Consider the following 17151-nt stretch of genomic DNA (forward strand, 5'->3'; position numbering starts at 1 on the left):
GTTCTTCTCCATCAATACAAACTTGTGTGAGTTGCATCAGTTTGCCTTCAAGTCCTAAAACCAGTCCTACACGACAGTTCACAATGTAAGTCTATGTTCTGTGAAAACACCAAATTGCTTAGAAAGTAAGAATTTTTGGAAACCTGATAGAAATTATAGCTCTAGGTTCTGTGACAACCAAAGAAATAATGTCTTTTTAGCTAAACTAAAATGTCATTTTGATATATCATTTTTGTATACTAAAGAAAGAATCAAGCCATTGAAAACTTGTGAGGGCATGAGTTTAGGAAGAATCGGTAGTTCATTATCTGTTTGAACATGGTCTTCTCCTGACCAATTGTTAATAAAAGATCGGAGAGAATTCTAGCACTTTAAACTATGGAACCTACTCATTCACCTCTGAGTCTCACCTTGATTCATGGTGTATGATTGCTGGCTTTTTTCCAACTTGGGAAAGTCCTGAATCCTTGTGAATTACAACAGCTTACTGTCCTGAGGCTTTCCTGTTCGTACCCAGACTTAGGGAAAAGCAATATAATGATGTTAAACCGCTACAGACTTCTTTTAGTGCATGCCCTTCCTTACCTTACATGTATTGTAATGAAATTGTCCTGGCTGCCATTGTTGTTCATTTTTCTTGCAATGATTATGATGATTTTATTTTAGAAAAAGAAGTCCCACCAACATTCTCAGGCCAAGCACCCTTGGACTATTAAAAAGAAAAGGTACTTTTATCTGCCAGTGGGGATAAACATTAGCTTAAGTTATTTGTTTTAGAAAGGTCATATAAAATCAAGTGCTATATAGAAATTCATTTTATTACTTATTTATTTTGATGAAGGAACAGAGTGAGGCAGCCTTAAGTCACTTACTCAAGTTACATTTTAATTAGATATCATGCTCTCTCTCCAAGGTCCTCTAAAAACTTATCTGCACTTTTACAAAGATTTATGGGCTTTTCTCCTTTCTTCCCACTATTTTCTCCCAGTGAATTGCATTAAATAAACACTTATGAGATGGAAAATTTTTACTGCTTTAAAGCAAATTCCCAGAGGGCAGCACAATGTTATATAAATTTGAAGACATGTTTATTGAAAAAAGAAAACAAGTATGTGGCAAAAGAGGACAAAAAGATTATGTAAAATGCATCACTGGCTTGTTTTGTTTGTTTTTCAGAAATCCATTTTAAAGGATTTGCTTATTTAAAATATATTTGATAAGTTACTAGAGAGCTTTCATTTTACTCAAACAGAACTAAATAATTTTGAAAACTATAAAAGGCATATAAATATGAATTGAGAAATTTAAGTCCAGTTTAGTCAGCTAGTAGGATTTTCATTATGTAAGTATGATCTACCAATCAGCTAGCTCTGTCTTCAGTACCTCCAGAAACAAGGTGGGAGGTGAACAAATGAACAAAGAGACTGAGTCAGTCAACAAGCATTTTGCTTCATCTCAACCCTGGCCTGCTCTACCTCCACATATACACAATGATATCGTATGAATGGTGTGGTACAAATTAGATGCACTTACAATACTGGATATACGTGCTAATGGATATGTGCTTTGATGTTTCACTTTTTATGGGGGTTATTCTTAGTAAAATATATGGAAAGTGACCCACCTACTCAGTAATAAAAGGGCAGTGGAAAAGAACTGAAAGGTTTGTTGTTGTTTTTTAACTCTCACAGTCCGGGATCCCATTTCTCAACCCTGCTTCACTAATGTATGTGATTGTCTATTTTTCCTTTTTTGTTACTATCACCACTGCATTATAGGCTTACCACAAAGTTTAGCTATAATAGGGAAGATAAATGGGTAAGTAGAAAAGGATATTAACTTTAAAAATGTGCATTTATGGAAAATTCATTAAAGTGGCGAAGAGGAAAAAAAAGGAAAGAAAGAAGAAGATTACAGGGAAAGAATGAACTATACATAAGTGTTCCACGTATTTTAGATGCATTCATGACAGTCTCCCTAACTACATACCTAACTCAACATGTGCTTATTCTATTTCAAGACTAAGACTAGATCTTTTCTGGAAGATCTTTTCCAAACAGGTACACTCTTTGATGATGATGACCAGTGACTAGGCCCGGAGGTCTTTGCCTATTTCAAATATATTGACAGTTTAAGAGCTGTTAGGAATTTGGCATCATTTGAATAGTTAAAATATATTCAAATTATGGCCCTCCCTGGTGGCGCAGCGGGTTAAAGCACAGCACTGAGAATCTGAAGCCACTTCCGCATGAGTTCGATTCCCGCCTGCCGCCTGCCCCGGAGGAGACCACATGGCGAGCCAGACCTCTCCTGACCCGCCCGCTGCTCCCCTCAGCAGTGTACTTCGTCAATCTGCCTGTTCTGCTCCCCACTCTGTCTCTGGTGAAGCCTCTCACCGTCCCTGAGCCTCTGGCCTGCACCCCAGTTCTGTATGAATAAATAAATAAATCTTTAAAAAAAATATATTCAAATTAAAGATAGTCTTTTACCAAATTAAGACAGTTGACCTTTTTAGGCATTTACACATGGAATGTTTTAAACATTGAAAGTAGCTGAAATTTTCTTAGAATCTATGATTTAAAAATTACTTTTGTGTTTCAACTTGGGCATAATACACACAGTTGGTTCTTGCCGGGTACCTTATTGGACATGATATGTCTCACACCTGTACTTGGCTGCGAGCTACTCTAGAGGATGACTGCCTTGTTCCTTCAAGATGTCCCTAATAACTCCAGAATGAACTCTATTTAAATGACCCAGTGTATAAAGATGCCCGTTGAAAACACAGGTTTGAACTGTGTCAATTCAGTTATACATGGATTTATTTACTTGATAAATATACTAGAAAATTATTTTGAAGATTTAGGACAATTGGAAAAAATTAGCAGAGGACCACATAACCTAGAAGTTCCCCCCACAAAAAAAAAAGAAAGAAAAGGAAAAAGGTTAGGTATGTCATGAATACATAAAATATATTATGTAACAGTCTATTTTAACCACTTATTAACACAAAATGCACACAAACATTTGAAATTTATTGTAACTTACCTATAAAAACACAGATCATACATGCCCCCTTGCAAGTGATAGAAATGTAAAGATGCAGTAACTGAATGAAATTAATTGTAGTGTGTACTGCACTGCTGTAATAATTTCATAGCCACCTCCTGTTGCTACTGCAATGAGCTCACGCAGTTGCCACTATCTGCTTATCCGTGAGATGCTCATCATTTCCATGTGAACAGTTCTTTCCAATAAAAAAGTTACTGCAATTTTTGAGCAGTGGATGTGGGGTAGGCTATCAATGTCACTAACCCCTACACTGGTCAAGGATCAGCTGTACTCCAAGTGAGACTCTCCCAAACATACCTTATATAATTTGGGCAAAATTCCTCTGGCCATTTTTGGCCATATACAATAATAGTTTAGACTGATTTTATGCCTGTATTTTGGATATGAATATCCATGTGAGAAACAACAAAGTATGTCCTTTTTTGAGCCTATTAATACAAACAAAATATGGGGAAAGAGGATAGAAGATCAAAAAGAGGCCCTGGGAGGAGGAATGAAAAAGATCAAGGTTTGTAAAGGGGAAGAGTGTGAGATAAAGATTTGAGTCTCTAAGTTTATGAAGGCATATTTTATGGTGCTAAGCAGCTGTTCCATTAGGAATGAACAAGAGCAAATACAGGCTCAAGTGAGAATTCTAAGAAATCTGTATAAACTGAGCAGTTATAAATATTATTTTGCAATTAATAATGGTCCTAGCAAGGAAAATTTTAATTTTATTCTATTACGAAGTTATTTGATTTCTCCTACTTATAATTTAAATGAAAAGTGGTAGATGAATAGTTTTTCCATGACAGTGTAAACGTAATCTGAATTGGCACAGGATACCCAGAATTATACCTCTTTTGACTCTATGAGCCATGATTATTATACTCCTAAAAAAGATCTGTGGAATCTCTATCCCCAGGGATATATTTTAATGAGGCGGTGCCTTTAGTGTTTTATCATTCAAACATATTCTACCTAGAAGTTATAGGCTTGAACGTCAGTTTTTCTCACATCCAGATATAGTTATCATATCTACATCTAACATTGTACATCTTTTAACATTTATTTCAAGTTGGACACTATTTACAGTGTAGTTTTTTGAAATTAGATGTTTCTCCATCTTTAAAAATAGACTTGTTTTCATCATTGTGTGCTATAGAAGAATTGATCTATTTTGTTAGTTCATGGTATACATTTACCAAAATAAAGGTAGCAGCAACCTTAAGAAGTTTACAATAAGTCTAAAATGAAGAATGAGATAAAATTATGATACCCTTAGAACGTGGCTATATAAAAATATGCTATAGAATGTAATTAATAATATGTGAAAAACAAAAGTAGATTATATATATATCCATATTATAGCACACATTCAATTGTTTTAAAACAATCAGGTATACACATATATTCAGGAATTACTGTAAAGTGGTTATCTCTGGATGAATTTGTAATGCATAAATTGTTCCTTTGTGTTTTTCTTTATTTCATAAACTAGTTACAATGAGCAAGTTTTGCTTGTGCAATTACAAACCTAATAAGCATGTTAGATCAAACATATCTACCTTGATCTGCTTTTTATCGTAGGTGAAATGGTATTTGAAGATCAGTGGAAGAGACCTTTCCCAGACATGACCAACATATCTTCTGAGACTACCCAGCAACCAGATAGGAATGTGTAGTGAGTATTAACATGAGCACATGAACTTTTAAATATTCACTGATAATTTTTTCATTTGTTTTTAAGTCTAGTTTGGCCATTTCATATGTGTGTGTGTGTGTGTGTGTGTGTGTGTGTGTGTGTACACACACACATATGCACTCAGAAGTAAGATATGTTGTTTAGAAATTATAAAACTAACATTGCAAATAGATACTATTTATGTTCTTTTCTAACATTTTTGTGTGACCTGTATATGGTGAATACACTTTTAGATGTGTTATTATATATGCACTTTTAGAGGTTATTATAAACATACAAGCTTGGAAAAAGTCATCTTCTGCCCATCTTTTCTGCTTTGAACTTCCATGTGCTTTGATAGGCTGAGGTTGTTATTGAAAAGTGTGCCAAGAAGGCATGTTTTAATAATCAAAATGGGGCAAAAGTGAATGAATGTTTACTTATTGTTACTGTTGGTTTTGTTTTACTCCTCTTGTAACTAGTGTCAGTTCTTTGCTTCACATATTTTTAGTTCATCTGTAGAGAGTGCACATGGAGATGTCTGAATTCTGGTATCCATGAGTGGCATTTTCTTCTAGTCTATCATCAGATTCTTTTGGTGAAAACAGCAATGTTGGATCTTCTTGTACCTCGCCAACTAAAATCAACACTGTCACAAACTCTCCTTTGTCACTTGATCCTAGTACTCCATTTATCTGGTAGACAGATTTTCAGCTATGATTCACCCATCCTAGGACTTTCTCACGAATGGAGAAACACACGTGCATGTGCATACATGCATACATTGAAGCAATAACAAAATGGTATGTTTTAATTGCAACCATTTCCTATTTCTCTCCTTTTCTCAATTTCCTAAAATTCTGCTTGTCTAATTCTCTATATACCCTTGAAATCGACTTTGTAATATTTCCAAGGATGCTTTCCAAAGAACTTTGTAAAAAAGCCAATCATGCATCTTAAAGCTATCATAGTATACACACGCTGTATCTTGACTCTTTTAAAAAAAGTTGATCTCTATGAATAAATAAAATTAGACCTGATGAAATGTGATTGCTCAATTAGTCAACAGGTAAAATGTTTTTTTAAATTATATACTTAAATTCCATGCTGGTTTTTAATTATATTTTTAGTAAATTGTTAGTTTTCGCTTGGTAAGTAAAAGTCACCTATCAAAAGCAGCAAAGCAGCTTTTAAAACTAAACAAGTTATACCATACTGATCTAAGGATCTGTTTTGCACATAAGTTCTTGAATGTTCAATTTGTTGGGAGGCAAGATGAATAAAGCTAATTGAATAGCAAGAAAATAATATGTAATTGAGACTTCACTCAATTTATATTTAATCCAATTATCTCTGATCAATTTTGTATTCTAATTAAGTGTGGAAAAAGACAATGTCAATAAATTGTGGTCTTTTACATTTCTATGAATTACCTTTTATCCATCATCATGACTACTGATTTGATTAAATACAGGCTAAATATGTTAGGGTTTCTCTGTGAGAATCATGTGCTCCTACTTGTTCCCTAAGAGCTATAAATGTTTGTTTAAACCCCAATTTTCTATTCAAAAGTCTTAAGGGATTTTTAATAAGAAATCATGTGTTAAAATTTTAAATCTAAAGTAATTGCTTTAAGTAATTGTAGGTAATATTAGCATTTTGAAAAATAGAAATATATTCAGTAGATCTGCCTGTTTTGCTCCCCACTCTGTCTCTGGCGAATCCTCTCATCCCTATACCTCTGGCCTACCCCCCAGTTCTTATATGCATAAATAAATAAAAATAACTCTTTTTTTAAAATGTCCTCATGAAATGAAGTTGAAAATTGGTTTAAATTTCCTCAAGCTAATGAAATAGTGGTTATATAAAATATTTACTAAATAATCAAAATGATGAAAATCTGATACATTATGCCCCAATCTGGGAAAGACTGTCACATCAAGAATTTTTGACAGTGACCTCAATAGAATTGATTAGAATGGATATTTCTATAGGGAGAGATTCTATTTACCTATGAATAAATACAACTGAATATTTATGAGATGACTGGGATCGGGATAGGCTATTGAAACTAGAACAGGATTATTCTACAAATTAGCTAGAGATAAATAACTATAAATATTACCTTTGTTACTCAGTTTCTGTACTTGCCATACCTTTAATAGACCAATTGTGAACATGAGGAACCCCATGCAATGAGATGTGACTGCAGTGATGATCCTTGCTGAAATTGTAGATCATTGACATAAAGTCCACATGTACCTTTTAGCAAAAAAAAAAAAAAGTTTTACAGAATGTTCAAGTGCAACACTAAGAATGGTGAAAGTGAAGACTCAGAGATAAGAATATGTCTCCGTTGTGTAAGGAACAGTAAACTGTGGTAATCTTGATCTCAGTATAACTTTCTCAATTCAAATAATTAATTTCACTATTGTCAGTTAGTCTTTATTGTTTTAATTGCACCCTAAGATGCCACAACTCACAATAATATGCTCAGAATCGAGGATTTTATAGTTTGTTTTCCATTATGTTGCCTTTTAAACTTGTGTATAAGAAGAATCACGATTTTCAATTTTTGATTTTCAGGCCAAAACAATTCTAACTTTCACATGGTATTTTGTGGTTGATTTTTTTATTGGTCTTGGAATAAGACTATTTTGTCATCCTAAACATAACAAAGAATAATCATGTAAGCTTTCCATAGTGAAGGACATGCATTAGTTTTCAATGGCTGTAATAACAAAATGAATAGAAACTGGGTAGGTCAAAACATAGAAATTGATCATCTCACAATTCTGGAAGCTAAAGTCCAGGATCAAGGTGTCAGCAGTGTTGATTTCTTCTGGGGGAATCTGAACAAAAATCTGTTCCATGTCTCTTCTCTAGCTTCTGGTGGTTGCTTATAGACCTATCACTCCAATCTCTATCTCTGTCATCACATGGGATATGATGCTGTCTTTATATGTCCTTCTTATAAAGATACCATTACTGAATTTAGAGATGACCCCAAACTGATACACCTCGTGTTAACTTGATTGCATCTGCAATAACCCTATTTCTAGATAAAGTCATAATCACAGGTACTAGGAGTTAGGACTTAAACATTATCTTTTGGGGGACACAGTTCAGCCCACAACAACATAATTTTAGAATTTTGATTTTGTTCATTTCATTTTCCATATATTAGTTTTTAAAATCATCTATCTTACAACTTTAAAAATGTGAGGATAAGAGGTGATCATATTGTATATAAATGTATGTCTTCCTCACATATGTATATAAATCCACTCACTTATAAATATATATTTATGCATGTGCACATAGATGCCAGTATTCATACTCACTGAAAGTACAAATGCATGAAGAAATATGTTTTTAAAATAGCTAGAAAGCCAAATTTGTGTTGTTTTAATATTCCTACTTCACTTATAACTTTATAAGAGTGCAGTAATTTCATCCTAACACAAACTTTTGCAGCAGTAATAAGTTAGATTCTCAGATCAGGGCGGAAAATATGGCTCGTAAAATTTATAATGACAGAATCAACCAATCAAGCTTACAATTTTAAGTATATTCAATAAGGATCTAATGAATCTGTATACAGTAAACTAAAATTGTAGGAAATATTAAGATGGGTGAGATACTACCCCTGACTTCAAGCAGGATAGCACAAGTACAGAAATAATGACACAGGCTGTCCAGATAATTATGATTGTAGATATATTTATGAAAGGACCCCTGCAGCATAGAAGTAGATAGACAATATTGGAATAACAGTATCTTAGAATTAAAGGATTTCAGAAGTCATTTAATCTACCTCTCAAAATAAGAATCCATCTAAGAATTCCAGACAGATTATCTTTTAGCCTTAGTTTGAAATCTTGTAGTAATAAACTGACTCCCTCACACAACAGTTTATTCATTGTTGAACAACTCTCTCTGTTAGAAAGCTCTTACATTAAAAGGGAAGGGTGGGTTTAGAATTTGTATCTAGGTGGCCTGTCTCAATGGCAAATCAAGTGAGCTATTAAAAGAGCATGAGTTAAGATTCTAATTCTGCATCAATCTTTGTCGCTGTTCCTTGAATTATTAGTACTCCCACTACAGGATATATTTAATCTCATCTCCTAAATGAATTTTTAAAATTCACCTAGAAGCAACTATATATAAATATCCATGATGAAAATGTATGTATGGTACTTTGGATATCTATGGAGAAAACTAATTACAATTTGCCTGAAGTGTTTTTAAATATTTTAGATCTTAAAAGTTGAGCTTGAAAAATCTATCATATAGGTAGACTTCACTGTCAGATAGTTCCATATCTCAAGGACTTCTTAAAACACTGTTTTCAACCCAAAACTAAGTAAGATTGGCTTTTATAAGCATCTATAACGTATAACTGGAGTGTCCCACATCATATAGAAATCCTGAAAACTTGTTCCACTTTCTTAATAGTGGAAGCTTGTCTCTCAGAAGAAATGCATTGACTGAATGCAATTATTAACTGAATAATTGCAGTTAGTTGGCCAATAAGCCATCCGTTGTAACTGGAGACCTCTGTGGCATTACTGGGGGGGTTGGGGGGGGCGGGGGTAAATCGGTAACATAATAGTTCATGTAGCCTTTTAAGGGAGTGACCAGGCTACATTATCAGTGAGCTCAGGAGTCAGGAGCTACCCATAGTAACTCCAACTCTACCACTAGCTCTGTGTGACTTTGGGCAGGTCGCTTCACTTCTCTGGTTTTCCAATTTCTAATCTGTAAAATAGACTTAGAGTAGGAATTTATAAGGCCCCTTCTGCTTCTTAACATCAGCTTCTTAACATCTGCCTTCAACTTTGTTTGCATGACAGTAAAAGTCACGATGGCATAAACTTCCAAGGGCTTTAAGAAAATATTTAGGAAATTAGAAAGCTTTATACCTAATATTTTGATTCTTTCTGGCAACAAGAAGCTCATTTTGTTCAGTCTCATCAATAGTTTCCTCTCTTCTATGAATTATGCATGATTTATGATGAAATGTGGAAAGCTAATTTCCCCCTGGTTTCTTGTTTTGTGTGGATAAATGATCCTCTCAGGACTTCCATATTAATAACAAGCTTCCACTGACAAAGCACTCACCATAAAATTTTCTCTCTACTATAACTACAGCTTGAGACAAAACAAAATAAAGATATACTTGATGTGTCTGTTTCAGAGAAGCAGTGGAGAAAAGCTACCATAACTATAAAATTGTCCCAATACACTTGGAAATGCTCAACTAGTACTCAAAAGCAGACTACCAGCAACATAGTTTTGCCTTTTTCCTCAATAAGTATTCCATGGCTATAAGAAAATCCCTCCACCCTCTGTTTGGTTTATTTCTTGGCATGGCTTTGGTGCTGGGTGACTCTCCATTGAACACAAACGAAAAAGGACACACTTGAAAGTCACAAACAGCTGGTTTATGACTTTGTGTTGAGGGAGGAACTACTCTGAAATTACATTATCCAGCGGAAGAACCTAGTTATACTTTCCATTTCTAGTCCTGATCTTCTGAGAGGAAGAGCTTAGTTTGTTCCCATAACCAGGCTAATATTAAACTACAGTGGTTTGCAACAAGTCCTATTCTTGGATGATCTTTTCTAAAGTGTGAGGTCTTTGAAAAGGAAGGTGCTGAAGCTATCATGTTGGGGCTGTCATGGGGAGTTCAGCTAAAACTCCTTTAAGCTGCATTTGGAATATATTCCCACTCCACGTTGACTCATAGAAAGCTTAAATTTTTTTGACAATATACAAAACTGTTGAGATTTTAGAGAAAGTATAGCATTTGAATTCATGTGGTGGATTCCCAGTGTCCTTTCTGGAATAAGTTTGGTATTATGTACCTCAATCCTTTGAATTATATACATCTTTTGATATAGTAAGTGATGGAACAGGTTGAGTAGGCTGTATATTGTAATGTTATTTGTAATTGTGAAGGCCTAATGCTTTCAACAACTGATGCCGAGGAAACAATATCCACACACAAATTAGTAAAGTTGGACTCCTACCTCACACCATATTAAAAAATTTAGGTCACAATGGACCAACTTACCTAAATATTAAGAGTTATAACTATTATATTCCCGGGGGGGGGGAAAGCAGGTAAATTGTTTATGACTTTTCATTTGATAATGAATTCTTAGTTATAACACCAAAAGCATGATAACAAAAGAAAAGTAGATAAATTGGACTAAATTAAGAACTTTTATGCATAAAAGGACATTAACAAAACAGTGAAAAGACAACCTATGGAATGAGAAAAATATATTTGTAAAGCACATCTGCTAAGGGCTTAATCCAGAATATATTAAAGAAAAGCTCCTCAGCAAAAAAGAGACAAACAACCCCAAAACATATGGACAAAGGTCGTTAATGAATAGGCGTTTCTCTGTAGATATATAGATGACCAATAAGCACATGAAAGATACTCAGTGTCATTAGCCATGTGGAAATGCAGATCAAAACCACTAAGAGTTCCCACTTTATGTCCACTAGATTGGCTATAATAAAGAAGACAGATATGAACAATTGTGGATGAGGTTATGGAAAAAATAGACCTTTATACATTGCTGGATAGAAAGTAAAATATGCAGCCAAGGTGGAAAACAGTGAGGAACTGTGCCAGTTTCTCAAAATATGAAACAAATTATATGATCCAGCAATCCTATCCCTTGAAAATAAGGACTCCATTCTACTCCTTGAAAACAGATACTTATACACCACTGTTCCTTGTGGCATTATTCACAGTAATCAAAGGAGGAAACAACTGAAGTGTCCATCATCAGATGAACGGTTAAAAATATGGTGTATTCATAGAGTAGTGCATTTATTACTGGGTTATGAAAAGGAATGAAATTGATTCATCTACAGCATGAATGAACCTTGAGAACATTATACAAAGTAAAATAAGCCAGACACAAAATGACATTGAATGGCTCCACCTATATGAAGTATTTAGAATAGACAAATTCATAGCGACAGAAGTTAGAATGCAGGTTACCATGTAGGAGGGAGAAGAGTGAGTTATTCTTAATGCAAACAGAGTTCCAATTTGGGGTGATGAAAAAATCTTTGAAATAAGGTGAGAATGGTTGCATAACATTGTGAATTAATGCAACCGGATTGTATACTTAAAAATGGTTTAAGTGGCAAGTTTTATGTAAAAATAAATGGTGGGGGACTCAGGGTGTTTTGGTAGTGGGTACGGTGCAGAAATGACACCTGAAGGGGGAGATCCTATACCTCTTAAAATATAAACAACATTGTAAATAATTGTCACCTCAATAAAATAAATACATATGTATGGGGCCCTCTCTTGTGGCACAAGGGGGTAAATCACAGCGCTATGAAGCTATCCGTAGCCAATGCAGCACGAGCTCCATCCCTGGCCAGGGAGCTGACCCACATGGTGTGGCAGACCTCTCCTGACCCACCCACTGCTCCCCTCAGCAGTATGTTTAAGTAGATCTGCCTGTTCTGCTCCCCACTCTGTCTCTGTCATCCCCAACACCTCTGCCCTGCACCCCAGTTCTTGTATGAATAAATAAATCTTTAAAAATGTTTAAAAATAATAAATACATATTTTTTAAATCCACAATGCCTAGGATAAAGGGTCAGTTAAACCAGCATTCCACAGGGTGTTTTTATAACACATTAATAAGTAAGTGTCCTGAAAAATTTTAAAAGGGAGAGGCCACAGGGAATCAAGTAAGTTTGAGAAACTCAGTTTGGCTTGTTTATGAAAGCCCAAGAATGGGAATATGGTGAGAGGCATTTTTAAATTGCTTGACCTAGGTTCCTTTTTTTGAGGGACATCTTGTGGGATTGATGATATGTAGAATACCCTTTGGGAAATATTGGGTTAAACAAATTACAGTACATTCATTCCATGGAAATTTCTGTACCCATTAAGAGTGATGACACAGTCATATATCACTTGACATGGAAAGATGTTTGCACTATATTGTAAAGTAAAAAAAAAACGCAGTGTGATTAATGGGCTCTCATTTTTGTTTTTAAAAAATATATGTATATATTTTATATGGATATAAAACAGAAAAAGTCTGTAAGGCTATATGCCAAAATGTTTAAATTTCTGGGAGGTAAAAAGATGGATGATTTTGCTTTCATTTACTTCTTCTCTGCTTGTCTATTTTCAGATTTTTGCCATATGGATTATCTTTTAATTGTATAATCAAGAAATACTATAACTTAAAATTGTTTTAGAAATGCATATGCAGTTGTTAATTATGTAAAGGAGTGAATTAGAGAATCAAGGTTTCCTTACCAGTACTGGATCCTTCACTTCTATGTGAACTTTTCACCGAGGAAGAATCAAAGATACTTGCAATGATTGGAAAGTTCTGCACACTCAAAAATTCTCCTTTATAGTCAGCTAAAGATATTGCAGGTTCTTCAGTTCCAGACCACTGCAATAAAGCAAATGTCACCATAATTTTTTTTGCTTTCCCAGTGCATATAAAAATTGTGTTTACACTATATTGTAATTTATTACGTGTGTATAGCATTACGTCTAAAAATGTACATAACTTAGTTTCAAAATACTGCTTTAAAATGGTAGCCATCATCTAAGCCCTTAGGGGGTTTATAATTATTTTTGTGGATGAAGGGTTTTCTCTCAATGTTGATGGCTGCTGACTGATCAGGGTGGGGGTTAGTTGCTGAGGGTTGGGGTGTCTGTGGCAATTTCTTTTTTTGTTTGCATTTTTAAATTATATATATATGTGTGTATATATATTACATTATTCTTCCTTTTGTGCATTTTTTCATCTCAGTTGTAATCCCCATGGGCTTTCCACCACCAATTCACCCGTGTGCCATCATGTGGCAATTTCTTAATGTAAGACAACAATGAAACTTGCTGCATTGATCAAATCTTCCTCTCTTAGAGGATTTCTCTGAAGCATGCAATGCTGTTTGATGTATTTTACCCACAGTAGAAATTCACTCAAAGTTGGAATCAATCCTCTCATTCCTGCTGCTTGTTAATTAAGTTTATGGAGTATTCTTGATCCTTTACTGTCAACATGACAACGTTCACAGCAACTTCACCAGGATTGATGCAAAATATCATGCTTTGTTCATCTGTAAGAAGCAACTCTTCATCCGTTCAAGTTTTATCATGAGATAACAGCAATTTAGTTACATCTCCAAGCTCTATTTCAAATTCTAGTTTTCTTACTATTTCTACTTCATATGCTGATACTTCCTCCACTGAAGTCTTGAACCCCTTAAAGTCATCCATGAGGGTTGGAATCAGTGTCTTCTAAACCCCTGTTATTGTCAATATTTTGATCTTCCATGAATCACTAATGTTCTTAATGATATCTAGAATGATGAATCCTTTCCAGAAGGTTTTTAATTGACTATACAGAGATCCATCAGAGTATTCCCTATCTATGGCAGCTATAACCTTATGTCTTTCTTACATAATAAGACTTGAAAATTAAAACTACTACTTGATCTATGGGCTGCAGAATGGCTATTGTGTTAGCAGGCATGAAAACAACATGGATCTCCTTGCACATCAGAGCTCTTCGGTGTCTCTGTGTATTGTCATTGAGCAGTAATATTTTGAGAGAATTTTTTTTTTCTGAACAGTAGTTCTCAACAGTGGGATTAAACTCCAGTAAACTGTGTTGTAAATAGATGTGCTGTCATCTCAGCTTTGTGGTTGCATTAATAGAGCACAGGCAGACTAGATTTAGCATCATTCTTAAGGGCACTAGGATTTTCAACATGGCATTGGCTTCAACTTGAAGTCACCAGCTGTATCAGCCCCTAACAAGAGAGTCAGTCTGTGCTTTGAAGCCAGGCATCAACTCCTCTCTAGCTCTGAAAGCCTTAGATGGCATCTTCTTCCAATCTGATTGTTTTTTCCAACATTGAAAATCTGTTGTGTAGTTTCTGCACCTTCACCGGTGATTTTTTTAACATTCATTTTGTTTAGGCATACAAGAACTGGGGTACAAGCCAGAGGTGTGGAGGGGGTGAGAGAATTCACCATAGACAAAGTGGTGAAAATACACTGCTGAGGGGAGCAGTAGGTGAGACAGGAGAGGTCTGCTGTACCATGTGGGTCAGCTCCCTGGCTGGTGCTGCAGTGGCTGTAGATTGCCTCATAGTGCTGAGGCCCCTTCACCACTGATCTTAGCTAGATCATCTGGATAACTTGTTGTAGCTTCTGCAACAACACTTGCTGTTTCACCTTGCACCTTGATGTTATGAAGATAGTGTCTTTCCTGAAAACTTCTGCTAGCTTCCAGATTGTTCTTCACAGCTTCCTCACCTCTCTCAGCCCACTAACACTCTCCATATCAGCAACGGGCTATGTCAGATTGATACTGTGTTCCATTGGAGAAGCATCTCATGAGAGGACAGTGAGGAACCAGTTTGTGGTAATGTAGAATATCATTTATTGTCCTTCATCTGTTTCCGGTTCTCCTGACCAACCTGGTGTATACATTGGTAATTTTTTCTAGCTGAATGTATTATTTCCCTTTTACTTCTTTTGCCATTCCTCCCACATGGTAGGCATTGCTTAAAAGAGCCTGGTAAACTACCCACCAGCTCCAAATAGCATCAAGTTCAAGTTCATCAAGTTCATGTATGCCTTCTGCCAGGCATACATGCCTGTGTATTCATTTTTCTCAAGATTGTAGGGACTGCATTTTGGTACACAGTTTATATGTGATGTTTAATGCTGAATATTGGCTAAGCAGAAATAGCTTTGAATCTTCAAATTTTGAAGTTTCCCATTAATGATTTATTTAGTTATGAAGAACCATTGTTTTCATTCTTGTTATTATTTTAGCAGTACAGCCTTTCCCCTCTCAGGGGTGGTCCATAGCCCTCCCACCACCAAAGTAAAGCTATTTTTAACAGCAACTTCATTGAGGTTAACTTACATACTACATGTTGCACCCATTCTAAGCTTGTAGTTCAGACAGTCCATTTCCTTCACCACAGAAAATTGGCCACTGACACTCTGCAGGTAATTCTCCTCTGACTCCACTGGTGGTTTCTGGTTTGCTGATCCTCTCTTCATCACTTGATAGATTAAATTTCTGTCTTACAGACTTTCATAAATATGTAATCATACATGATGTACTTCTGTGTGTCTGATGGCTTTGACTCAAAATGTCCTTGAGATCCACCCATGTTACTTCCTGTGTCACTAGTTCAATTCTTTATTACTGAGCTGCATTTCATTTTCTTTATTCACCTTCTGATAGACATTCAGGCTGTTTTCAGTTGTCAGCTATTATGAATAAAGCTGCTATGAGCATTTGTTTTTAAGCTTTTGTGTGTGTTAATTTCTTTTGAATATTGATAAATGCCCAATAAAATTGCTATATGATATGGGGAGTGCATTTTTAACTTTATAAGAAATTGCCAGTCTCTTTTCTAAAGTGATGTTACCATTTTACACTCTGATCTGCAATGCATATTCATTTATGTAGTTCATATATGTGACTCATTTAAACAGTGTCTTTATTTTGAGATCCTAATGTTCAAAAGAGCTTGTACTAAATGTTGCTTGAGATAAAGCCATCAGTGAGGGTGAAGAAATATGTTTAAATATGCTAATCAGAATTGTTCATCAGGTTATGTTTGTTTTCAGAGAATTTAACTTGTAGGTTCCAGGTTTTGGTATTTGGCCAAATGTATTTATTCATTACTGTTTAAAATGATCAGCAAAGGGACATACTTTCTTAAAAAGGTAACACCATTTTGATCTAGAAAATAAACTGAGGGCCCTCCCTGGTGCACAGCCAGTTGGAACACAGCACTGAAAGCTAGCCACAGCCGCTAGTTCAATCCCCTGGCCCTGGAAGTAACATCACACACATGGCACAACAGACCTCTCCTGCCTCGCCCACTGCTCCCCTCAGCAGTGAATTTCAGTCAATCTGCCAGTTCTGCTCCCCACTTTGTCTCTGGTGAATCTTCTCACTGCCCCTGCACCTCTGGCCTGTACCCCAGTTCTGTATGCATGCATAATTTTTTTAAATCTTTAAAAGAAAATAAACTGACCTTTCTCCAGAAGCTTCTAAATTCTTGGGAATAGATTCCTATGATTTCTACTTCGTTTCGTCATCTTCAAGACTACCTCATAGATGAGGCAGGTGCTGTGACTTGCCACAGTGACATACTAAGTGTGCATAGCCTCCAATGCCCTTACTGATGGAAGCAGACTCTTAACTTATTGATAATTGCAGTGTCCTGTTGGGTAGGGGCTGCGGGTACCTGGAAAGCTATGAAGCGTGGTTTCTGAAGACTTTTGGATCTTGATGACATGAAAGCAGTAAAAAAAAAAAAAGAAAGAAAGAAAGAAAGAAAGAAAGAAAGAAAGAAAGAAAGAAAGA

At 35.4% G+C, this 17151-nt stretch overlaps 1 protein-coding gene across 1 annotated transcript in view; it reads left to right on the top strand.

The window, feature by feature from the left end:
• LOC101627333 (protein FAM122C) overlaps positions 1–17151 on the top strand; it is a 57218-nt gene that overhangs the window by 22580 nt on the left and 17487 nt on the right. The window contains 2 exon segments of the mRNA XM_012727078.1: positions 4642–4735; positions 5314–5496. Coding sequence (XP_012582532.1) covers positions 4642–4735; positions 5314–5496 — 277 coding nt within the window.

The sequence above is a fragment of the Condylura cristata genome, unplaced genomic scaffold, assembly GCF_000260355.1.
Source record: "Condylura cristata isolate star-nosed mole 26May11 unplaced genomic scaffold, ConCri1.0 scaffold00019, whole genome shotgun sequence".
NCBI classification, from domain to species: domain Eukaryota; kingdom Metazoa; phylum Chordata; class Mammalia; order Eulipotyphla; family Talpidae; genus Condylura; species Condylura cristata.